Here is a 25,119-nt window from a genome sequence, read left to right as displayed (position 1 = left end):
GTGCTTGGGCTCCCAGCCTTGTGCCTGGGAGAGGACCAGGCTCCAGGGGTATCTGGTCTCTGGGATGACGATGTGATGCTAGTCCTCAACCCCCAGGAGAGGGGGTCACTGTGCCGATGGTGCCTGGCTTTCTCCTGGCCTGGCCTGTGGTGGTGCCGTATGCTCTAGGCTGAGGGAGCCACTGTGTCGGGGTGGGGGTCAGTCTGCACACGGAGCCCTGGGTGTCCCACCACATCCACTCACATGGCCATGCCAGGAGAGGTGGCCTGGCCATGGAAGTGCCGTCGGGCAGGCTCTGAGCAGCGGGGCCTGTGCCCCGTCCTGCCCTGTTCCCACTGGCGGGCTGGCTTCTTTTTGGTTCTCACGCAGCAGTCTGGGAGACACTGGCTCATCACCCTGAGGCCAGGGCTGGACGGAGCCCTGGTGACCTTCGCTGGCCTCTCCCGGGTGGGGGTGTAGCCACAGGTCCTTGCTGAGGTCAGGCAGTTACAGCGACTGAGGAGGCCTGCGGGCCCCGGGCCGCCATCTGGTGATTGTAAAACGGGCCCTCTGAGGTTCTGGAGTGGGGATGGCGGTGTCGCCCCTCCCTTCCCCCCCACTGCGGGCAGACACCTCTGAGCCCTGCTCTCTGGTGTCTGTGCTGAGGGTGAAAAGTTCAGGCCATCAGCCCTAGGGATGGGGGTGGGGCAGCCCCACGCCTGCTCTCCTTCTGGGCCCTGGACTCCTCGCGGGCGGGGCAGTTTCAGGACCCACAGACGTGTCCTACCTGCTCTCCAACCCCCACCCCCCACCGCGCCCCCCAGGACCATCCAGGTCCAGAGTGGGTGACAGGAGCTTGGGCACCAGGGATGTGCCTTCCTATGTGGTCAGGCCCTCTAGCTGCCCCTGTGACTCTGGGTGGAAGGCACCCACCCCCTGTAGGGGCTTTTAGGAGGTCCCTATCCTATGTTCTGTCTCCTAGTTCTCTGGGAATGAGGGGCCGGTCTGGGCACTTGGAACCGTGGGACCCTCAGCACAAGGGCCTGGTGCTGCTGGCTCCGACCTAGATGCTGCTCTGTGCCGAGTGCGTCCTGCCCACGGGAACCTTTGTTCCTCTGGGCCCGCCAGCGCCTGGTCCCCTGTGCCCCCAGGACCTCTGGGCTGAGATTCAGCCCTTGTCCTCGAGGCTCCTGGTGGCTGCCTGAACCATGGGGTCTTGGGGGACCCTGGGGTGCCCTTCCTCCTGTCTAGACCATTGCTGAAGGGTCAGGAGGCGCTGATGACCTTTGTGCAGATGGCCTGAGAGGACGATGCCGGGGGAAGGCCTACCCAGCTTACAGAAGTGTCTTCTGGGAAAGGGGACCTGGTCCCCCACACAGTCAGCATCCTGGGAACAAGGTGCTGTGGGGTGGGTGTGCCAGCCCCCTGGCTTGTGTTGTCTCCCCAGGGGCACAGGCCCCCATGGGCAGGTGCAGGGCCAGCCGGCCCTTCTGGGGAGAGGCGCCCCACCCCCAGCGCTCTCTAGCAGCCCAGCGCTGTGGAGAGGCCAGGTCGAAAGGTCACTGCCCTGATTCTTACGCCATGTCGTGTGTTCTCACGACCCCTCGCCCTCTGCATAGACAGCTTTTCAGGGGCTGAAAGGCCTGGATTGTAGCTCCCGAAGTGAAACGTTTCAGTAGCTGCAAAATGGGGTTAAAACTGAGAAAACACACACACACACACACACACACACACACACACACACACATCTGCGTTTAGAACAAAGAGAAGGCAGGATAGCTCGAGACAACGCCACCTGCTAAAGTAGAATGAGGTGGGAAGGCCAAGTGGGAGGCTGCACCAGGAGCTCGTCCAGATGTGCAGAGTGAGAGGGCCCGGCTCGAGGAAGGCCTCTGGGACATGCCCGAAACCAGGGCGAGTGGGCGACCTGGTGTGTCTGCGTGGTGGCCTCTCCGCTGCTGTGTCCTGTTGGTGTCGCCCTTGACGTAGCTCCGTGTTGTGCCAAGCCCGGACTCCCTGCTTCTCTGGCTTCTGTCCACAGTGTCTCCACAGTGTGGGACCCTCACCTCCCTGGAGCGGGTGAGGGGTTCTGCTCCCAGGATGACCCTGGTTCCTTTCTGAACCAAGTCATCACTCTGCTCGCGGCCAAGGTGGCAGGGGCCTGGGTCTCAGGTCTGGGAAGTGCCCACGGGCTTCTCCTCTGAGGGGAGTTGGGTTACATGGCCAAGAGTGCGCCAGGCCTGGGCATCAGGGCAAGTGGCCTTGGAGACGGGCCGCAGTAGGTGGCCTTCATGGGATGAGGTGCTGAGGGTCCTGGGAGGGCAGGGTGGATGGGGCCCTCCCCTCCTGCCCTGCCCAGTCCCCAGCTCTGTCCCTCATTCTCCCTGTCACTGGGGGCAGGGAAATGGTTCCAGGCTGGAAAGGCTCATGCATCTGGGGAGGCCTCCCTCTCACATCTGTTCTGGTCTCTCCTGTGGCTTTCCAGGCATTTGTGCAGTGAAACCTGCACGCCCTCCCTGATCTTGCACCTTTCACGTCCACCCGGGGCTCTGCGTCCACATTCTGGCCACATACTCCGTGTTTCTAGAGGTGGGAGTCCAGTTGGGACCCAGGGTGTGAGGGACGGCAAGGTGAGCACACTGGGCCAGTTCCAGGAGGATGCGGTAACGACAGGGGTTTCAGTCTCATCCCCTCTCCGCATCCATCCATCATCACTCTCTGACCATTGCAGGGTGGCGTCCACGGCCTCTAGGCTGTTTTGGGGACATTTGCTTTCTGCTTTTTCAGGGTCCCTCCCGCCCAGGGGACCCTGCCAGGGGTCTGGTTGCACCTGCCAGGTCTTTGGTTTTTTCTTGCACACCCTACTGTATCTGTCCTTAAACATTTGCTGGAAGCTGTGGCGGGGCTTGAAGGGCCCTGGCTCTGTGAGAGAGTCCTGAGCACGCCTTGGAGATGGGCTCGTGCGCACTTTTGCTCTCTGGCCTTTGCCCTTGGGCCAGGGGGTGGTTGCTCAGAGCTGGCTTCGGCTTAGCTGTGGCTCAGTCCTCCTTCGCCCACTGTGCCCACGGCCTGGTTTCGAGTTTCAGCCCACACTGCCAGCGTGCTGGAGGGAGTGGTCCGTCCTGGCACTCGCCCCCCCAGGAGGCGGTGGGCCGGGCACACCCCAGGGGCACCGAGCCCCTTCGCTGTGCTCTCAGGAATTGTATTCATGGTGCCCAGTATTTCACTCCAAAAGGACGAGGCCCCAAGGTGAAAAGAGAGGCCTGGGCAGCTGGGCCCTTGGGGAGGTTGGACCCTGGCTCTGCTGTTCCCTGGTAGAAAGGGCCTACTGGCAGGGCCTGCACTCCCGAGGTCCTCCTGGTCCCAGCCCTGGATGCTGCAACCTCATCTGGTCTGTTGGAGGACTGGTGCTCTTGTCAGCTTTGTGGATTCTCCATGGAAAAGGTGGAAAGCCTCCCAGGAGCCTCAGGGTCCCTAGCCTTGAGGTGTTTCTCTCTTGTTCTGAGATTCGGGAGGTTCTCGGGCCATAAGTCCACGCGTTCATTTGCAGTGGGCATCACGTGTGTGCTTGGCCTCTGACTGCTCCCCCAGCAAGGATGGGCGTGGGCCGTGGATGCAGCTAGGCTCCCCCAGGGGTGAGGAGGTGGGTGCCCACGACCACAAAGCCCTGCGCTGGGGGAAGGGTTTCCAGCTGGCCATGGAGAAAACAATTCTGTTTAAAATGAAGAGCTTTTTAAAGCCTTCCACACTTAGAAAACTGAGACCTTTCAAACTGAAATCCCTTGGCGCGTGCAGAACACACACAGTGTGCGTACCCCTCTGGCGAGTGCAGCCCGGAGGCAGGAACCCCTGTCCTCACCAGTGGCATCGTGCTTGCCGCCTCTTGGCCCAAAGAGGCTGTTCAGGCCACCCTTCACACCCATGCACAGGAGAGGCTGCCACCCAGGGCAGGATGGAGTCATCTGGCCTTGGGTCATTGCAGGGAGTCCTTTCAGCTGAGCAGGCTGTGCTGGCTGCAAGTCCAGCCACGCTAGCTCCTGTCTGGCCTCCTTTGTCCTTGCCGGGAGGCCTTGCAGGGTGGCAGCTAAGATGGGCCCCAGGGCCAGACTAGTGGCTTTTATGGAGCCATTCTCACAACCTGCAGATTCCTAAACTTGCTTTGAAGATGATTCCCAGTGAGGTCCCCACGTGGTCACTCTCCACCTGGTCAGTCCCCAAGCAGAGTCACGTCGTCCTCACATGTCCTCCTCCTTTCACCCCGCCCTTCTCAGAGCAGGGGCCTGACCTTCCTGTTCTAAAGACAGAGGCCTTTCCATGGGTCCTGGCAGGTTAGGGGGAGACGGAGGTGCTCTGAGGCTGAATAGAAATAGGGTGCTAGTCAGAGCCATTCATGGTCAGCGGAGGCGGGGCCTTAAGTGGCCACTGTGAGGTTTTGGTTTTTGACAGGTAAACAATGGAGGTTCCATGTTGGCCTCCGGGGCTTTGGTCTTTTCTCTCCCTGGGCAGTGGGTGGAAGCCCTGATGATCCCCAGGGTGGCTGTGGAGATCAGCCGGGCCTTGGGTGGGGACCCTGATCATCTAAGCCGATCTAAGCTGGGCTTCCTGCCAAAGGAAGAGACCATCCGGTCTCATTCTGGCTCCGGCGCCTGCCAGAGGGCCAGCCTGGAGACGGGGCTCCCAGTACATGGGGCTGTGGCCTGGGGTTTTTCACAGCCATCAACCTCGACCACCAGGAAGCTCAGACAGTCTTGTGTCCCCAGGACACCTAGGGCCTTGAGATGGTGTAGCCTGGCTGCATGGGACAGATGGATGTGTCCATGGATCCCTGGGACTGGTGGCCTGTGTGGACCCCGGGGTGGCCCAGCAAGGTTCTTATGACCTCCTAGGGGCATTGCAGCCCTAGCTGGGCTCCTCTCTCCGTGAGCCGGGTAGGAATCTCGTCCTGCCCTTGACTACACAGTTAGAGTTGGATATCCAAGTCCTACCTGGCCCGCAGGGGTTGGGGGTGTTGGTCATCACAGCCCGTGGGAGGAGTGGCCACCCGCCCCCAGGGCTCCAGTCATTCTGGGCCCTTCATGCAGCACAGGTGTTTCTGGAGCATTTGTCACAGACCTGGTGTCCAGAGGCCCTGGGCTGCCCCCATGAGCAGCACAGAGCTGCCCTGGGGCAACTCTCCAGTCTAGCTGGGGCGGCCAAGATGCTGGGTCTGGTGGCAGAGCCCTGCTGACTGGACAGTCACCCACCTTCTGGCCCCCTGGCATCTCTGTGTTCCTGAGGGTCTCCCATAGCCCTCGTGCCAGGACCCTCATTCAACTGCCTCTAGTCCTGGCCTCCTGTGTCAGTGGGTGCCATGGGCCTGGCGGATTCCCCAGGTGGGAAGACCCCAAACACAGACTCCCCTCCCACCTCGTCAGCCTTCTTGGAGCCGAGTCTTCCTGTCCCCCGCTTCCAAGCCCCTTCCCATCCGTGCAGCCTCCTGTCCTTGGGGTTTGGCATGGAGATTGGAGAGGGACACAGGAAATGCCTCCTTCCTTCCAAGGACTGCTCCAGCTGCAAGTGCGGGGGCTGGGAGAGGGGCGCGGGTGTGGAGAGCTGTCTTCCCTGCATCCCCTGTCTCCTCGCTGAGGCCACCCCGCACCCTCACCCTGCACACATGGGATGCCCTGCCAGGAGGGCGAGGCCGGAGGATAGCGGGCTCCTCCTGTCCTCCTAGGAGCTGTATCTCCTCTTCCTGTGTTCAGGGGGGTTGATTCAGTGGTGATGCTCCCGTGGCCTTGCTGTTGAAGAGACACATTAGCGGCCGGGGTGGAGCCCGCTCCTGTGTGGGCGGACGTCCCTTCCCCAGGAGGCCCTCAGATCACCGTCACCGAGGCAGGGCTGGTGTCCCAGTGTGGCAGCAGGAGCCTGGCTGCTCTGCCCACATGTGTCTGAGCCCCAGAACAGCCCTGGCCTGCAGACAGGAGATTGTGTTCCCTGACAGCAGACGGCGCACCTTTGGTGAAGGTGAACCCACCTACAGACAGCAGTGAACACAGGCCGCAGCGTGGCGGTTGGAAACTCAGACAGGAGGCCCCAGTCTTCCTAATTAGATAATGTGAACTCAGGTCTCAGGTCAGTGAGGGTCAGAGACAGGTTGGGTTGGGGGCTGGGCCATGGGCTCCGGTTTCTCTGCCGCAGTGAGCGGACCAGGCCTGGGCGAGGGGCAACTCACCAGCTCTAAAGGTGGCTCCAGCCCTCCGCCCTTAAGGGCCAGATCGGGCCTGCGAAGGACTGCGGGTCCTCTCTCCTCCCCCTACTCACACACCCAGGAGAAGGTGCCAGAAGGCCCTGTCCTTGCTCCCCACCCAGGCTTCAGGCACACCCCTCCTTCCCCATGGGTTCTGTGGCTTCACACAGCGAGGGGAGGGGGCCCGGCAGGGCGTGTGGCAGTGAGGCGACATTGCTGGGTGTGGCGGGGGTCAGGGCCCCCGGTGCAGCTGTGTCGCCCGGCCGCTGGCCTGGCAGCACTAGGAGAACCTTGCGCCTGGGCCCTGGCCTCCTGCACCTGCCAGGCCCTGTCCCCCTCCATTTGCTGGGATGATCCACAGGAAGGGGGATTGTCAGGGGTTTCTGGCCTTTGACCAGCTCACCAGTGGCAGGGGTCCTGCTGCTGAGGGTCAGCTGTGGATGGCGTGGTTCCTGCTGTGGATGGACGTGTGTGGTTAGTGACCCCAGTGCTCTCTGCTCTGAGGCAGCAGAACCTGTGGCTCCTGCTTCTCAGATGAAAAATAGGTGTGTCTTCTGCAGCCTTGTCCCATGCTCACCTTGTTGACTTGTCCTGGCTCTCCTGGGCCCGGCGTGGCCCACGCAGCCCCTTCCCCACCCCAGCCTATCTCCCAGGCAGTGATGAACAGTGGACAGGAAGGGTCAGGTCCCCTCGGAGACCCTCATCCAAATGTGAAAGTGACATGGTGTGCTTCACGCGATGTGTCCTGCACTTTCCTCGGGACTCACTCTGGTGGCCCTGCCTTCCTGGGAGCTGGTCGGCGCCAACCACAGGCCTGTGGATTCTCAGCTTTGTCTCCACGTGAGCTGTCTTCCAGCAGGCACTCCGGGAACGTGCCAGGGACACACCTGTGGTGACTTCCCCGGTCCCTCGCCAGCCTCAGTGCCTCAGCCCGGAAGCAGAGGCAGCCACTGCGCCAGCTCTGAGCTGCTCCCGAGGCCGGGCAGCGCCACTGTCCACCACGCTGGCTCGGGTGCTGGGCTCAGTGTTGTGTCGGTTTCTATGGAGAGAAAACAACCAGGGCTGCCGCCCCTGTGAGAGGGAGGGGTGGGGACCGAGGAAGCAAAACAGACCCAGCTGGGTGGGCGGGGCTGCCTGCATGGGCGGGACCTTCTGGTCACTTCCTGGCCGGGAAGCTGGCGAGAAAGCGTTCTGTCCCTTGAGCTGGCCGCTGAGGCCAGGACGCTCTCAAGATCCAGGCTGGGCCTTGTCAGCTTTCTCTGCACATGCCATGCCCAGAGAAGGAGGAGCTGCCTCTGGGGGCCCTTCAGGCTGCTGCAGAGTCGGGGACAGCTCCCCCGGGACCCCTCCCGCTGGCAGGAAGGGCCACAAAGGCTCTGGCCCTGTTGTGGATGACCGCCAGGTCCAGCGTGTCTTCCCTTCTGCCCACGCCATCCGCTGCCCCCACCGCCCACACCTGCCCTTCCGTAGCCTCCTCAGCACTGGGTCCCCTGCTTTTCTCTATGCTGCTTGCAGGCGTGGTTGAGGGGCCAAGCTGCACATCCCCCACCTTGCTGTGTGTCTCCTGCTGGGTCAAGTTCCCCTCCCTTCCCCCAGGAGGCCTGCGACCAGAGGAGGAGAGGTGGGGGCAGACACCTGCCTGACAGGCCACACCCACCCAGGGGCTGTGGTCACTGTGGCCGAAAGTGGGGTGGGTGCTCCACGTGGGTCCTCTGACTCCATCTCTGTCCGTGGTCAGCGTGGACTGGGGATTTGAGGGCCCATGTGTGTGTGCTTTCCTGGACAAAAGCATCCCCAACAGTAAAAAGAAGGGACTTGTTTTGTTGTTTGAACTGGTAGTACAGAAAGCCCTTTGGCTCTGTGTTGTGTTTGGGCCGCGGTGGGCGGCCTGCGTGGTGTGTCGTGTGTCGTGGTTCAGACGCCTGGGGTTTCTGCCGGCTTGAGCCACCTCCACCATGAGTTTCCATCTCCTCACCGTCACCAGCCCTCTGCTTGCACTTGGGGTACGTTAACAGATGGGCTTTTAAAACTCTTCTTTTGGAGGATCTTTCTTCTTACCAGGTTGGAAAGCAGTTTCCAAGTTCCCTCGCAAGGCTGCGCTCCACAGCTGGGGGAGCCCTTGACCCTGGGTCCCTGAGGACCGTGAGCAGCCGTTGCTGGGTCTCTGCAGTCACACACTTGGCAGGTTCAGGTGACCATGTGTCTTGCGGATTCTGGCTGGCTATGTAACTCGGCTTTTGTCTGGGAAGCAGAAAGAAGGGCTAAAATCTCTGACAGACTTGTCTTGGGGGTTTTTGTGGCTAATTAACGCCATTTCAAATAAAGGAAAATAAGATGTTTTAAGTTCTGCCGTTCCTTAGAGCCGTAGAACGCTCCAAATCCTACCATTCCTCTTTGCTCTGTGCAATGCAGATGGGCGCGTCTGAGGTGTGCGTGGGGAGCTGCAGCGGCTCTCGAGTTCTGTCCTTGCTTTGCGGGCGCGGGGCCTCCACAGCTCCTTCTGCCACCCTCTGAGGAGCGGAGGGCGGGACGACGAGAACCTGGGAGCCCGGCTTTCCTCCAGGCTGGTCTCCTTCCCCCCACGTGAGTGTGAGAGGCCAGGATGCCCTGCTCGGCTGGGGTGGGGGGCGAGTGGCCCTCTCTGTCTGAAGGAAAGCCCAGCCCCTTGGGATCTCGTGCTGTCCCACTCTCTGCCCACACTCTCTTCCCGTTGGACTTCATCTACCGAGAATCTGTTCAGAGTTGACCCCAGCCAGGTGTTGGCCGTCGTGTGACCTGGGATCCAGCCCCAGTGTCCATCCTCAGGTTAGAAAGGGTCTTGGGAGGGCCTCCTTATCCACCCGCCTCCTGCCCAGGGGCGCTATGGGAGTCTGGTGTCAGGCTCCAGTGGGCCAGGCAGAGCCCCGTTCTGTGTGGAGATGGGCCTCGTGCGGCCTTTGGGTGGACACCACATATAGGTGTTTTTGCTTAGACTCTGAAGACGGGGAGCGTGTTCCCTGGACAGGAGAAATCCTGATGTGGAGAGAAACAGGGATCTCCCGACATGGGCGGTTTGGACGCTGAGAACATTGTTAGCGGGCTGTCCGCCTGAGGATGGCGCAGGCTCTGTGACCTGTGAGGTAGACAGGTCTGCCCCCATGGACTTGAGGTGCTGGAAAGTGGGGCCTGAGCGAGGGGCTCCCCTCAGTGGGTTGGGGTGTGGGATGGTGGACCTTGCCCACACGGGGCCTCCCGGGGCACAGGGAGCCTGGCTAGCTGGAGTGAGGGGGTCGTTGGAGAGCAAGGCTCCCCATCTCTCGCTCCTACTGTGTCTTGGAGGCCCCCGCCAGCTCCTGCACGGTCAGAAGGTCTGGTCAGCAGATCTGTTTCCCTCTGGCCTCTCAGGATGCACTGAGCTGGGGGCTCAGGGTTCATTGAGTGCCCTCTCCCAGCACCAGGTCTCCTTTCTGGAGTAGTGCTTGTGCGACAGTAAACAACGTGGGAGTCACACCTGCCAGCTCAAAGGTCAGGGCATGCTTGACCAGTAGGGGTCATGTCAGTGTCCCCAGGACACAGATGGTGGCCGGGATCTGGGCATGGAGCTCTTGGTCCTCCAACCTCCGCCACAGAACCGACCAGCCCCTGCACTGTGTCACCTCCTCCCATCACACAGGAACGGACTTGGTGCTGCCCACCCTGCCCATGCCACCCTGGCAGCCCCTCCTGGAGGAATGGGTCATGGGTGAGATGCTCGAGGCGCCTCTTGGACACAACCCTTGCTGCTTGCTCTGATCGCGTGTGCTCCCTGGCAGGATTCTGAGCATTCCTCAGCCTTGTCCTCCCTGGGCCCCCAGGTGCTCGGCAGGCCCCCTCCTGCTCTGCTCTCAGCCGAGGCTCAGGAGCCAGTCAAGTCCGAGGGCCTCAGTGGGCATGAGGCTGTCATTTGGAGGAGCAGGAAGACCCCTTACTAGAAGGAGGCGGGCTGCTGGGTCCCAGTGGCCTCTCATCACATGTGGCTCCCATTTCCATTGACGCTGTGGCTTAGCGGTGGCCCCCTGCCCCCAGTCAGCATCTGGGTCAGTGTCTGACTGACAAGACCAGTTGCGGGGGGCTCTCTTCCACCAAAGACCTATCTTGGGGCCACCCGGACACTGCCCACCCTCCCAGCCTGCTGGGTTTAGGGCTCTGCTCTGGGAAAGGCCTGTTGGGCCTCGCCTGTCCCCCTCCTGACACTGTCCCGTCAGCTGACTCCCACCTGCCCCCTACCTGGGGTTCTCTCTAGTCTCACCTGGGGCAGCTGACTGATTACACATGAGAATGTGCAGGCTACATGTATGCCCTAGGTGCCCACACACACGTGCCCCGACCTTGTCCTGACGGCCAGTGCCCCTGTGAGTCCAGGAGCATTTGAGCGTGCTCTGTAGGTGTAGGGAGCAGAGGGTGGCCCAGAGCCGCCGCTGGGCAGAGCTTGCAGCTCTGAGGAGGAGGAGGCCGGCTAGTGGAAGCGGAGAGGGGCGGGGACCACACCCCCAGGAGCCTCGAGGGAGATGCCTTGGGTGCAGTGAGGCGCCGTGGCACCCCTGGTGGCAGATGCTGGTGTGAGAGGAGCGGCTGGGGGGCGGGTCCGGGTCAGGAGGTGTCGGAGGAGTGACCCTGCAGAGCAGCCGCCTGGCCTTCATCGGGACGGCACCCACGCATCCGTCCTGGTTCCTGTGTCAGAGGCCTGCTGGGGGTCAACAGAGTGGTTGAGCCTCCTGAGGGCCTGGTGGGGCCAGGGCTGCCCACGTGGACCACGGTGCATCCAGCCCCCCTCCTGCCCTGTGAACTGTTCTCTTCTGGTGAGGCCAGCGCTCAGTCACTCCAGGAAGGGCGGCCGCTTTTCCTTTCTTGTTCTGGGTAGACAGGCTTGTTTGTCCCCCTCCCTCTCCCGGGGCCGGAGGCCTGCGTCCACTCCACGCTGGCCAGTCAAGGTGCTCACCACCCTTTAAAACCAAGAACAGTGTTGTAGGAGTAAAATAAGCCTCAAAACAAGAACCGTGGAGTTTCAGAACAGCTTCATTGTTCTTGGGTTCTGGTTGTTTGGGGTTTTTTGAAAGTCTTTTTACGGTTACTTTCCAGTGACTGTGAAGAAAAAGAAAGGTTCCATTCCCCCTGCCCAGTCCGGCGGGACTTTCCCTGACTTTCTGATTCTCAGGGGCGGTGGGTGTGGGTGGCCTGGTACGGGGCTGGTGGCAGGGCTGTGGCGTGTGGGGACAAGGGCACCAGAGGCCTCTTGTGGTCAGGACAGACGTCCAGGGTGTTCAAGGACACACACCCCCCGAGCCCATCCCCACCCCCTACAGTCTCCATGTGGGGGTGCCACCCGCAGCTGGGTGGCCCTCTCAGGGGCTGCCAGACCGTGCACCTGCCCAGGGTTCCTTCTGAGTGGTGTCCAGGGCTCCTTGGGGAGGGAAGGCCCCACCCCTGCCCCCACCCTTGCCAGCCGAGAGCTGCTGAGGTTTGGTTTGTCAGGGAGGGGCAGTGACTTTCATTAGAAAAGTCTTAACTTATTCTCATCAACGATGTGGAAGTAACAGAAAAGATGACCTACTTAAATAAAAAAAAAAAGTGAATCTGTAAAATTGCTATTTTCACTTCATTTTGGGGTTTGGGGTTGTCTTGCAAATTTAATCTGCTTCCTCTGTACCACAATAATCAGAAAATAGGTTAATTTAAGCGTAATATGAAACATGAATGATCACGTGGAAAATATTAATGGTACTTACAAAAATAGCTCGGCAGTTTCTGGAACTGTAAAATCTCCCGGACTGTCCACGACGCAGCCCTGGGGTGGACGTGGAGATCGTGGTCCAGAGTGCCGGGCCGAGAGCTCCCCTCAGGAGACCTGGGTGCTGTTGGCAGGACTTACTCTCGAAGCCTGGGTGGGATGTGGTAGCTCAGAGCCCCGCATCCGCCCGGGAGCCACATTCTGTCCTCTGTAGCTGCCCTCCCTTGGAGTGGGCAAGGGAAGGAGCAGGAAGGAGCCTGTGGTTCCCTGCTGTGCCCACCCCGGATGGGGGCATTCTGGGCACGGCAGGGCTGGCTGTGGGCTTGAGTGAGGGAGGTTGTCCACCTGCTGGAGCTGGGGGGCCCTTGGCCGCCCTGGGCGGGAGAGTCCAGCAAAGTAGGGCTTTGTGCCTGCCCAGAGCTGGGGCCAGTCCACGGGAGGTTTCCCTGTGTCCGCTCCTCTCAGGCTGCGTCTGTTTGGGTGTTTCTGCCCCGTTTTCTTGTGGGCTCTGGCCGTCTGCGTGGTGCTGCCCCTCACCCCGTTCCTCCCAGGGGTCTATGCAGGCCTGAGGTTATGAGTTCTTGAGAGACTTTCCCTTGCATGGTGGGCATGGGTCCTGGGGTGCCCACTGCCCACCACAGGGTTTAGGAGGTGGGGATCTGGGGGTCCTCAGAAATTAGGGGCCACCCCTTGTGCCTGGCCTCTGCGTTTGTGTGCAGCCCACCACCCCCACCTCAGAACCCTGACCAGGTCCATGCTGTTGTTCTGGACATGCCCTGGCTGCCCAGCCAGGTGCCAAGTGGATGCCAGCCCCTGTGAGACCTTCCCTGACCTCTGACGCCCTCTGGGCCCTGTGGGTCAGAGTGGTCCTGTGGGCGTGGGGCCATTACCTCTTCCAGGGCCAGCCACAAGTGGCTCCTCAGGCGTCCTGCTCCGTCCTTTGCTGGAAGGACGGTGAGTCAGGAACCGTTGATCCTTGGTGGTTTGGCTTTTCAACCAACAGTTTACTTCATTTTTCTAATAGGTAGTTTTAATAATAGCTTTATGGAGATGTAATTCACGTGCCATAAAGTCCACCCTTTCTGAGAGCATGACTCCCTGCTCAGTCACCAGTGTCTAGTCTCAGCACATCTGCATCACCCGGAAGGAAACCGTGCCCCGTGGGCCCCCCGGGCCCACTGGTGCACTTCCTGTCTGCAGATCTGCCTGTTCTGGACGGTCCACGAGAATGGGGCTGAAACAGTGTGGCCTCTTGGGTCTGCTCCTCTTGCTGGGCTCTGCGGTGTCACGTGTTGGAGCCTTGCACCTCATTGGGACCAAGGGGTGCTCTGCGGTGTAGATGGATGGACCATGTTTTGTTTACTCCTTCGCCCACTGATAGACATGTGGGACTTTCCACTCCTTGGCTGTTAGGAACAATGCTGCTATGAACACATGTCCCATTTTTTTGTGGATGTGTTTTCAATGATCTTGAGTGTATCCATCCAGAAGTGGCATTGCTGCGTCGTGGGCTATTCTGTGCTTTTGAGGAATTGCTGGGCTGTCCCATGACCGTTCCCCTCCAGTAGCATGGGGTTCCAGTTTCTCCCCGTCCTCCCCAATGATGCCGCGTATCGTCCATCCTTGAAACAGCTCCAGCCATCCTCATGAGTGTGAGGGGCACTCGGCAGGTTATTTAAATTCTCCTTATTGAGATGATTGTGAATTCACATGTGGGTGTAGCCGACATTCTTGTGTGCTTTGTCTGGATTCCTGTAGGTTCTGGTCCCAGGCTGAGCCCCTCTCTCCAGTCCTCTGCGTGTTAACTGTGCTCACAGGGTGGTTTTACATTCAGCTGTGCTGCAGCTGCCTGGGTCACGTCCCCGCCAGCAACACACAAGTTCCCAGTTTCTCTGCCGCCTCCCAACACATGCTTTCTGGTTGTGATTGCAGTCATCCTGGTGGCTGTGAGGTGCATCACCCTACTGTGAGACACTGAGAGTCTTCACATGCTTGATGGCCGTGTGTCGTCCTTGGAGACACACCTGTTCGAGTCCTCCCTGAATTTGGGTTGTTTTCAGTCTTTCTTCCATTCTGTGGATTGTCTTCACCTTCTTGGTGGTGTCCTTTCAGGCACAAATGTTCTGATTTTGCTGGATTCCTCCTTTGCTGTTTCACCTTTGGTTCCTTGTGCTTTAGCATCATTAGGGAGTTCGTGGGGGTGGGGCTCACCCCTTTAGAGCCTTGGTTTCTCCAGACGGCTCGCCTTCAGGTTTTCTCTGAGCTGGTGTAAGGTTCTCCGTGTTAGCTGCCGCTGGTTAAAGAGGGTGCAGAAGCAGGTGGTGGAGACGGTGCAGGCAGGTGTGTTGTACAGCAGAGCTGGTGTGTCTGGAAGGCACGCCCAGCTTCATGTCAGCTTCATGTGGGGTTTCCTGCTCACCTGGAGGCTGTGTGCACACACCAGCCATGTTGGGACACGGCCCTCAGCTGAGCTGTGGTGCTTGCTCTGGGTGTCTGTTTGTCTAGAAGTGAAGCTGCCTCTGGGGAGAGGCTGGCAGTCCTCCAATGTCTGATGGTGGGAGGCACTTGTGTCGCTGGGGCTCTGCCAGGGTGGCCGCACAGGCATTGAGTCTGGGAGGGGTCAGGTGGTTGACAGCAAGCCTGACGTTATCCTTCAAATCAGTTCACGACCAGCCGTCCAGTTGACGACGTCTGGCGGCTGGACAGTGCGTTTCCCTCCCTGGTTGAGCGCAGTGTCTAGCTAGACCCTCATCTGGGCCTGGTCCCTAGATGGCAGAACTCCTAGCAAGGAGTCCAGGGAGCTGAATGTCATTTTCTCTGTGGGGCGGGTCTTCCATCCAGGTCGTGCTCCTCATCCCTAGTGTAGGTCTCATCAGAGACTCTCCCGCCCGGTTCCCCAGCCACATCGCCCAGTGCTGCTGGACCAGAGGGTGTGTGGGTGCTGGCTGCCCTCAGCCCTGCAGAGCGCCCAGGCCAGAGTGCATCCTGGCCTTAGGCCCCGAGGCCAGAGGGGACACCTTTGTGCTGAAGAGAGCAGACCCACGCAGCTCGGGGGTGGGGATGGGGGGCACTGCTCTTTTCTGGGTGCCTGTGCCTGTGGCCTCCCCGTTGAGCTCTGCATGTGCACGACTGTGAACAGGGGCATGTGCCCCTTGGGAGGGTGCAAGGAGTCTCTACACCCTGACCACCCAGGGTGCCCTGGGCAGGCACCCTGGACAGATGCCCAGCTGTACTCGGTGGCATTTCTCAGGGCAGCACAGTGCCTGCCTGGGTAGGTGGAGCCTGGTCACCTCATGTTCTGGGGCCTTAGCCCAAAGCCCACACATCCCACAAGGGCTTTGGGATGAAATTGTGGACCTGGGCGGGGAGGTGACCTCAAGTGGCCACCCTCCCACCAGGCAGCCACCTGGGTGGTCTCTGGATGCTGCATGCAGCGCTGCGCAGTACTCCGGCGATGTCTCCCTCCACCCTGCCTCGTGTCCATGTACGGGCTGAGAGTCCGGTCTTCTTCCCAGAGCCTGGGGCCGTTCAGGCCTGATCCTGCCTTGTGCTGGGCTTCTCTCACTCTGGCCTATCCAGGTTGGCGGTGGGCAGCTCTGTGCCCAGCTGGGCCGTGGCTCCGCCTTTTGGTCAGAGAGCCTCTCCTCTGCACTGCCTGGTCACCCCAGAGCCAGGGGCCTGGGGGATGGTCCAGTCAGCGCTCCTGTATGCAGAGCTCACACTGGGTGCTCTGGCCCGAGTCCGGTGCCACCGGCTGGTGTTGGGAATGTTCTCTTCCTTCCTTCCCCATGTACTCGTTCTCTTTCTGTTTAAGGTGGACAGGGTGGGGCCTAGGAAGTAGAGCGTGGAGCTGGGGCTCACAGTGCAGAACCCAGGGAGGAAAACCTGAGACAGCTTCGTCCTCGGTAGTCCGAAGCCCTCCTTTCCCCCAGGAGCCCCCTGCCTGCAGAGAGGACCCTGGGTTTGCCTGGCTGAGCTGGCCTGCAGGACCTCTGGGGCTCAGACACTGAGTACAGCCCTTGTGAGCACGAGGGGGTTTGCCAGGAGCTACCCCTGCTCTGCCTATTGCCCCCTGTGCTGCCCTCTGGGGTGGCCACAGCCTCAGCAGCCGTGCACACCCTGCTCCACCCAAATGCGGCGGCTCCACGGTTTGGGGCCTCTGACCTGGGAGGACAGGAAGGTCATGAGGGTGACGTCACCCCCAGTTTTACCCCAGATCCTACACACATATGCAGGTCCCTGGCTGATGCACAGGCTCCACAGTGACAGACAGGCGTGGCCACTGAGCAGTCCCCGGTATGGGCTGCCTTTGGCACCAGGGACGTTCTCCTGGAACCCAGGTCTCTGCACTGTCCCCGCAGGCTTCTCTGTCAGGCAGGACGTTTATCTTGAAGTGTGGGGAAGCTGCTCGAGTGCATCCTGGATTCAAGGGCCCAGCAGTGTCAGGAGCCGGAGGCCACAGGCTCGCCCCCTCACAGAGGTGGCCACGCAGCTATCACTGCACACATGGCTGTGTCGCTGATCTTCTGCCATTTCCATGGCCCATCCTTCCTGGGCTTTGAAGAGGGGTCACTCCCTCGGGCCCTGGTGGCCATGCCTCCTCCTCTGATGCTTCCTCATTCCCGTAGCCAGCCACCTGGACTTTGTGGAGAGCACACCGGGCTTCCTTGGACCAAGTCCCCAAGGTTGCTCAGCTCCTGCATCCCGGGTGGACCAGGGCTCAGGCAGTTTGGTGAGGGCAGGAGGCTCCAGCCTTTCTCCCTAGCAGGAAGCCGCCCCCGCCGTGTGGTGGGGCTTGCTGGCCACGTGGGGGTGGCCTGCGGCCCGGGTCGTCTGACACCTCCCACGAGGGCTCCCTGAGGTTTCTCGGAATTGGAGGAGCCGGCAGGGCGCTGTGGCTTCTCTCCTGTGAGAACTCGGCTCAGACAGGAAGCCCCACCCTTGCGGGTGGCGCCCGGTCCAGCACTATGCACCAAGCTCAGGAGGCCCCCAGGCATCGCCTAGCTCCTTTCCCCTTCACCGCCCCCCTGCCCCGCCCCAGCAAGAGCACCAGGTGTGTTCAGATCTGAGTTGTCTGTCCACGCTGTCTGAAGGACCCTCAACCAGTCTCCCAGGGGCTGGGTGGGCAGCCTGAGGGCGCAGCCACCCTGTGCTGGGACCAAGGCCAGAGCATGCCGCCCAGCCCCACGGGTCTGGGCCCGAGGGTTCCAGGTTTCCTGGAGTGGAGTTAGGGAGCTTTGGCTGTGGGGTTGGGAGTGGCCCCTGCACACACCCAGAAATGTGGGCTCTGTTGCACTGGTGGTCTTGCACCCAGTTGGCTCCGTCCCTTGAGTTTTGTTGTGATGACCCTGCTGAGCACGGCAGCTGACCGACCACTTCCTCCCCCACAGCCCTGGAAGCGCAGGCCCCTCAGGGCCAGTTCTGGGGTTCGGTATTCTCTCCAGCTGTTCCCTGGGGCCAGCAGGCAGGGGGCAGTTTGACACCAGCCCTGGAGGCCGCTCCGGCTACAGTATCCAGCAGACACAAGACTCGTGTGTCCCGAGCTTCCTTCCCCTACACGAGACTTGGGGACGTCCAGGGGCTTTCTCAGCGGGCTGAGTGCACTCAGTTCATGTTGGGGCTGTTCCTTCCAGCAGGGACGGGACATGGCCCGAGCTTTCTGCTCACCCGTCATGCAGCTGGCCCAGCCCCACAAGAAGTTTCTAAAATTAGTACCATGTGGTGAAACCCAGAGCTCTGGGGGCGCTACACGAGATGCCCCTGGAAAGCTCTAGGCAACCCCAACAGGGCCCTGTGCTCAGCCCGCGAGCCTGCCTGCCGCTGCCCCTTCCAGACCTGTCAGCCCGAGTGGGGGTGGGCAGGGGTCCCTTCTGAGCCGACGTGCTGTGGGTCCTTGGCCTCTGCCAGCTGTCAGGCCTGCGTTGGACCAGGCGCACCATGCGATGTGTGCCTGTGGGGTCTGCGTGTCCCTGGGCATGCCTCATGTGTGGCTGTGTCCTACCCAGCGTGTCAGCGGGAACTTCTGTGTCGCTCACAGGTCTCTGATCCCCCGGCCTCTGTAAGAAAAGCAGATGACACCCCCTCCCAGCACCCCACGTCCTCCGAGAAGGACAAGCAGCCAGGCTGGCTGCGGACCCTGGCCGGCTCCTCCAGCAAGGTGTGGCGCGCAGCTCTGGCAGCTGGGGCGGGGGCGGGGTGGCCTGGGGCCCCCCTCTGACAGCCCCTGTTCCCACAGAGCCTGGGCTGCGTCCACCCTCGCCAGCGCCTCTCCGCCTTCCGACCCTGGTCCCCTGCGGTTTCCGCGAGTGACAAAGAGCTCTCCCCACACCTCCCAGCCCTGATTCGAGACAGGTGAGTGACCCTCCCGCTGTGACCACCAGCCATGACCCACGGGGCTTGCAGACCAGCCAGAGAAGCAGGTTCCTGCTTTAATCAGGTTCCCACTTTAATCGTCCCTAAGCTTGGCGGGCGGGCGGTCTGGAGGCCTCGTGTCAGGCCCCAGCTCTCCGGGTAAGGCAGTCGCAGAAGTGCTGGTCCTTTGGTGGTATGGGGAAGGGTGTCTAGGTTTTCTGTGCTCTAAAGTTGGTGGCACACAATGCATGGTGGCTGGGAGCCGTGTTCCAGCTGCCCTAGGCTGAAGTGTCTGCTCCCTCACACTGTGGGAGCAGGGCCTGCTATGGGGGGCGTGCAGGGGCCGGGGCAGCTGTCGAGGACCCAGCACCTGCTGTGTCTCCCACAGCTTCTACTCCTACAAGAGCTTTGAGACGGGCGTGGCCCCCAACGTGGCCCTGGCCCCGCCAGCCCAGCACAAGGCAGTGAGCAGCCCGCCCTGCACCACGGTCGTCTCCCGGGCCCCTGAGCCCCTCCCCGCCTGCATCCAGCCCCGGAAGCGGAAGCTACCTGCAGACACCCCTGGAGCCCCGGAGACACCAGTACCCGGGCCTGCCCCCGAGGAGGACAAGGACTCAGAGGCCGAGGTGGAGGTGGAGAGCCGAGAGGAGTGTGAGTGCCCACACCCGTCTGTTCTTAGGGGGTCAGTCCTCCTGGGAGGGTCCCATCCCGGGAGAGGATGCTCTGCTAACTTGCCTCTCTGTCTGTCTGTCTCTGCAGTCACCTCCTCCCTGTCCTCGCTGTCCTCTCCATCCTTTACCTCATCCAGCTCCGCCAAGGACCTGAGCTCCCCAGGCCTGCTTGCCCCGCCCGTGGCCCCTGCCGCCCCTGATGCCATGGCCCCCACCGACACCCCGAGCAGCGGGCTGGAGGCGGAGCTGGAGCACTTGCGGCAGGCCCTGGAGGGCGGCCTGGACACCAAGGAAGCCAAAGAGAAGTTCCTGCACGAGGTGGTGAAGATGCGTGTGAAGCAGGAGGAGAAGCTGAGTGCCGCCCTGCAGGCCAAGCGCAGTCTGCACCAGGTGAGTGGCTGCACACCCGTCCCCACACCAGGCCCCAGGCCACTCCCCCGGGGCACTTACTTCCTTTCCAAGAGGCTTCTGCTGGCCTCCCCTGCCCACCTGACTTGATTAAGGAGTCCTCAGCACCCGGGAGGGCGGGGCTGTCACCCAGGGCTCTGCGGCCTGGGCCCCCTGGTCTCTTCTGCTCTCACACCTCAGCCAGTGTCTGGCATGTGGGCTCACTCAGCACAGCCCTGCCAGCCCCAGAGCCAGCTTGCAACCGCTTGCTCGCTCAGCACCCCTCCGTCTCCCTGGTCCTGGTTGGAGGTGTGGCTTCCCACATGCATATTCATGAGCATGTTTGCAGGGGTGGGGCTGAGTCCCCAGAAGGACCACCTCCTCCCCATCTGGCCGTGGGGCCTCTGGGGCCCTCAGGTGGTGCGGTGCCCGGGTGAGCCCCTCCCTGATACTGCGGATACACCCAGGGGCTGTGGGCAGTGCTCGGAGGGGACAGGGACCTACGGGGCAGGCGGGTGCTGGGGAGGCCTGGCGTGGGGGTGCCCCTGAGCTGGCTCCTCACCTCAGGAGCTGGAGTTTCTGCGCGTGGCCAAGAAGGAGAAGCTGCGGGAGGCCACGGAGGCCAAGCGCAGCCTGCGGAAGGAGATCGAGCGGCTCCGTGCGGAGAACGAGAAGAAGATGAAGGAGGCCAACGAGGCGCGGCTGCGCCTGAAGCGGGAGCTGGAGCAGGCGCGGCAAGCCCGCGTGTGTGACAAGGGCTGCGAGGCTGGCCGCCTGCGGGCCAAGTACTCTGCCCAGGTGCGCAGGGAGCCACGGGAGGCAGAGGTGGCGGGTGCGCCCTTGGCATCTCAGGGTCCCTCCCCTCCTTGCCAGGCCGTCTGTATGTGGGGAGCTGCTCGGCTTCGGGCCCATCCTCCGTGGGGTGATGTGGCCCTAGGCTCTCCTCTCTTGTCCTGGAAGAGGGCTGAGCTCACCCTCACATGCCCATGAATGTCTCAGCTGGTCCCCATGGCCATGCTGAGCAGCAGGCTCCCAGGGATGGGGGTTGGGTGTCGTCCCCTGTCTTAGGGTCTTTGGAGACGGTGCTGGTCCTCCTACTGAGCTCACCAGCAGGTCCAGTGGGTGGCGTGGGAGGCGAGTATGTGATGGCCGGAGGGTCAGCCCGGCGCCAGGCAGCGACAGGGTGGGTGGGGAGCAGCTGGCTAATGCAGGCGTCCCTTTCAGATCGAGGACCTGCAGGTGAAGCTGCAGCACGCAGAGGCCGATCGTGAGCAGCTGCGGGCCGACCTGCTGCGAGAGCGGGAGGCCCGGGAGCACCTGGAGAAGGTGGTGAAGGGGCTGCAGGAGCAGCTGTGGCCGCGGCCCCACTCCGAGGCTGCAGGTGGCGAGAGTACGGCCGAGCTGGAGCCCTAGCCGAACCCACTGTCTGCTGCGCAGGGCGGATGCCACAAGGCGGGCGGGCGGCAGGGTTGGGGCTCCGTGCCAGCAGGACGCCCCCCTCCAGTCCTTATAGCACAACGTCTTACTGTGCCTAGAACCAAGCAAGTGTTTGGAACCACATACTTTTGGAATCCACTGCAAAATTTTCTACTGGCCAAGTTCAAGCGTGCAAGCCGGTTCCCAACTGCCCCAGAGACGAGGCCAGCTCGGTGGTTGTGGCTGGCCCTCTGCTTGCCGGAACGTTCTAACATTTACACTTTTGTTATAAGCTATTTAAAACCAATAAGGAGACTTGATATTCAGAAAAATCAACACGTTTTTTAATGACTAACTTTTAAAAGCCCCACCCACACGTGATGCCCCCCGAGGACCCACATGGGAGCCAGGGTGGCCCCCGTCCTGCCCCTCGAAGCCATCGCAGCTTGTCTGCACCTGCGGCCGCGTGACCACACGAAGGGTTTTTCTCCAGAGTCTATTTTTTCAGCGACAAGGACCTGTCTCCCGCACTGTCGGGGGAGGACCCGGGGAGTGCCGCGTGCACGCGAGCTGGAACACTGCCGCCTTACCCACCTACCGGCCCCCGCCACCCACAGGGTCGTCTGCAGGGGCGTCCGCAGGGGTGCTCAGGCGGGCGGCGGGGGTGGGTCCGCGCTGGCCGGGCATGTGCCCTTCTCCACGCGCCCCTCCGTCCAGCTGGTGCCCCACAGAGGCGTCTGCAGGGGTGCTTGGCGGGGTGGCGGAGGTGGGTCCGCGCTGGCCGGGCACGCGCCCTCCTCCTCACGCCCCTCCATCTGGCCGGCGGCACGCCTTCTGTTTGGGCCGAGGCTGCAGCATTGCAACAAACACAGCATTATTTCAGTTTTTCTTTTTTCCTTTTGTTTGTTCGTTCATTTAAACGTATACTTAGAACTGCACTTTGTCAAAAACCTTCCCCTTCTCTTTTTATTCCCCAGTTAACTGAGGTTTTTACTTTCAGATACTGCAAACCGATTTCTAGAGCATCCACATCCTAAGTGCTCGAGTGTCTAGAAACCCCTCTGGTGCTTGGTTGAACAAGGGAATCACACGAAACGAAAACGCAAAAACTGAACTTCGGGGGGTGGTTCTGTGCCTTCCAGCGTCTTGTACAGCAAACCCTGACTCGTCTTCTTCCCCCAGAATACGTCTCCAGTAGCTGTTGGATCTGCCATGATCACAATGAGTTACCTGCATTTATTCCAAATAATCGCGTTTACTCTCAACTGTATGCGAATTGTATAAGGTTTCTTATGCCCAAGCTTGAAAAATGATTTCCCAGTAGACCAGGTGGCTCCCTGACCTAAATCATGGTATTTATTTACGCGGAGAGACCTGACCGGAACCCTCTGCCCGCATCCGTCCCAGCACCCGGCAGCTGTGGCCATGGGAGGTGGTGCCATGGCCGCCGAGTAGAGCAGAGTTCGGGTGGCCACGTTGGTGGAGGGGTTCTGCCCTTGGTTTGCTGGGTCAGGGCTGGGTGCTGCCAGCCCCCCTTCTAAAGTGCAATGCAAAAGGGACACCGTGTATATGCAGCGTGCGTTTGGTTGTTTTTCTTTTTTTTAAATTTTTTTGCTTCTGTTTTTCTTTGCAGTTATTAAATCTGTATGCATGGACTTTTAAACCTCTGCCATACGTATATCCACCGATGGGCATTATTACCGTGTCGTGTAGAGGGTCGGTTGTGTCACGCAACACTCAGAATGCTGTGTTTACCCTTGTTTTTCCAGAGTTGTGTTTTCCAGCCATTTCTTCAAGGGAAACTAAATGATTTAGTTGGAGCAAAGCTTTGAGTGTGTCAGTGTGCTTCTGTGCGGCTGTGCTCTGTCGCCGTCTGAACCTGCAGTGAGGTCGCAGGGCCCCCGGGACCTGCCACCCGAGGCCACCGGGTTTGCTCCGTTCACTTTCTGAGTTTTTAGACTCCAGAGGGAGACACATTTTTCCAAGTTGCACATGGGGGCAATGTGTCCCCTCACCTCCCTTCTGCTCACCTGCACATCTGACCATCAGCTCGGTCTGCCCCGCCACCATCCAGCTTGGTCCCTGATACTGGGAAGAGCTGAGGTACGGCGGTGGGGTTGGGCAGCCTCATCCCCACCCCCCAACCCCCGCCCCTAGGCCCACTGTGAGGGTCCCATGACCTGCCAGAGCCAGTGGCAGCTGCGGGCGAGGCTGGCGAGGGGCTGTCTATCCCCATCCCCGTCCTTGGGGGCAGGGTCTCCGGGCTCCTGCCTCGCAGCTGCAGTTGCATTTCTTTCAGAAGAGGCATCTCTCCGTAGGCTGTTGACTCTCCCCGTGTGTAATACCCATTACCAGAATGACCGTGTATTCAGTTTAATCACTCATTATTTCTATGCTGAAAGAAGATTTTTAACGAAGGGAAAAAACAACAGCAATAACATTCATATCTATGGAGCAGCTAACTCACTCACATAGTGTCCTGCTTTTCGTACAGAACTCGCCAGTGTACAAAGCGACCGTGTAAATACTCTCTCCTCTTACACTCGTGTATCATATGTGTACATGGTGGGTCCTCCCCCGGGACTCTCTCCTTACTGGTAGCTGTCCTCTTTTCTGGGTTGTTTCTAACAGAGGAAGAACACGCCCACCGGCTTCCTGGGCAACCCCACCCGTCCTTCATGCCTGCTCACCGGGCTTGGGGGGCTGTCTTGTTCTTGCTTTAAGTCAGGAGTCACAAATGACACTTTTTTTTTTCAATTAAGGAAAAAAAAACCACAGCTCCACCCTGGTGCCCGCCAGGAGCGTCCGCATCGCCGTCCCCTTCTCTCCTTTGCTGCTGCTAATGACAATATGACGACTTACTCTACTATTCGAAAACTATTTTTATGTAATTAATGTATGCTTTCTTGTTTATAAATGCCTGATTTAAAAAGAAAAAAGAAAGAGCTTGGCATATTTCTCTATTTCTCTGTGTACCCGTCAGTCCTTCGACGCCCCTCCCCCAAACAGATGACATGACACAATCAAGTTCAAGGTTGGCCCTGCCCCTCCCTGGGCTACCACCAGGCCTGCGCCCAGGAAGAGTAAGGGGGTGCCTGTCTTCCCATCAGACCCTGGGGTCCTTCAGTCTCCATTGACTCCATTGACAAGTGGGCAGGTCCTGGCTGGGGCCCTCTGCCTCTCCCTCTTGGTCACGCTGAACTGTGGCTCCTCCTTGTACTGTGGGCATCCATGGGGACACCTCATCTGCCTGCTGGAGTAGGTGGCCAGTCCCCTGCAGAGCTGTCTCATGTCTTAATGGGGAGGGAGCCAGCGGCCTCAGAACTGCAGACCCCAACGTGCCGCCCTAAAAGATAAGCAAAGCCCCCACCCCTACCTGTGTGAGTCCCTGGGGGCTTCTCCAGACCCCCCCTGCCCCTTGATGCTGGACCTCACGTCTCTAGGCTGCCTTTCACCACCCAGGCCCAGCCTCCCAGCCCAGATCCCAGGGCCTCATAGGTCACCTGGAGGAACAGACCCCAGCCTAGGAGACCCCTGGGCCCCTACCTCCTCCCACATCCTTAGTAAGCCCCCCAGAGCTGGGCCCAGTGGTGTTCCCCTGGAGCCCCTGGGGGGAGGCAGGATAGGCTGTGGTGTGGACAAGGAAGCAGGCTCCACTCCACCCAGGCCAGGTGAGGGGCGGCGGGGCCAGGGTCGCCAGGTGTCGCCTTGGGTCTGAAAGGTCAGGCTGCAGACGGGACGGAAGCAGGGGCCCCGAGGTGTGGGTGACAGACCCCCCTCATGGGGCATGACCGAGGCCCCCACACCCTCTGCCCCGTAGATGCAAATGTCACCTGGGTCTGACTCCCAGAGGTCCCCCTTCCCCCAGCAGGGCTGGACCTTTAGGCACTGCCCTACATGAGGTGAGGTGAGCATGGCCCCTGGGCACTCCTGGCCCCGTGTGCCCAGGGTGGGAGGGGAGGGCAGAAAGGTCAGTGACCAGACACTGCATGTGCCTGTTGCTGGGCTGGGCAGCCCTTCTGTCCTGACCACTGCCTCATGCCCGGACATCCAGTGTGCCACCCAGTACTGTCTTCTCAGGTTTCCTGAGTGGACAGCCACCCACTGTGGCCTGTTGAGGGTCCCAGGGGCGTCCCTGCAAGTGTGGACGCGAGTCAAGAGCAGCCGAAACCTTGTTCACTTGTGATGCCAGATACGCACGCCTTCCTCAAGACCTGCACAGAGCCCAGCAGGGTGGGCAGTGTAATGGGGGTGGCAACTGTCCGTGTCCAGACCACCCCCATCCCCGAAGGGCCTCATCCCCGTGTGGACACCATGCGCTTCGCATCCTGAGCTTGTCCCGA

The 25,119-nt window shown here is 60.7% G+C and overlaps 1 protein-coding gene across 1 annotated transcript in view; it reads left to right on the top strand.

Annotated features, from left to right (window-relative positions):
* SKI (SKI proto-oncogene) overlaps positions 1–23,739 on the top strand; it is a 56,034-nt gene extending 32,295 nt beyond the window's left edge. The window contains exons 4-9 of the mRNA XM_027975748.3: positions 17,989–18,108; positions 18,187–18,302; positions 18,691–18,953; positions 19,062–19,363; positions 19,928–20,158; positions 20,585–23,739. Of these exons, the coding sequence (XP_027831549.2) occupies positions 17,989–18,108; positions 18,187–18,302; positions 18,691–18,953; positions 19,062–19,363; positions 19,928–20,158; positions 20,585–20,773 (1,221 nt within the window). The 3' untranslated portion in view covers positions 20,774–23,739. The remainder of the gene's footprint in view (positions 1–17,988; positions 18,109–18,186; positions 18,303–18,690; positions 18,954–19,061; positions 19,364–19,927; positions 20,159–20,584) is intronic.
* The last annotated feature ends 1,380 nt before the right edge of the window (positions 23,740–25,119 follow it).

This window comes from Ovis aries, chromosome 12 (genome assembly GCF_016772045.2).
Source record: "Ovis aries strain OAR_USU_Benz2616 breed Rambouillet chromosome 12, ARS-UI_Ramb_v3.0, whole genome shotgun sequence".
NCBI lineage: Eukaryota > Metazoa > Chordata > Mammalia > Artiodactyla > Bovidae > Ovis > Ovis aries.
Note: the sequence above shows the minus strand (reverse complement) of the source record. Positions and strands in the feature narration are given on the sequence as shown.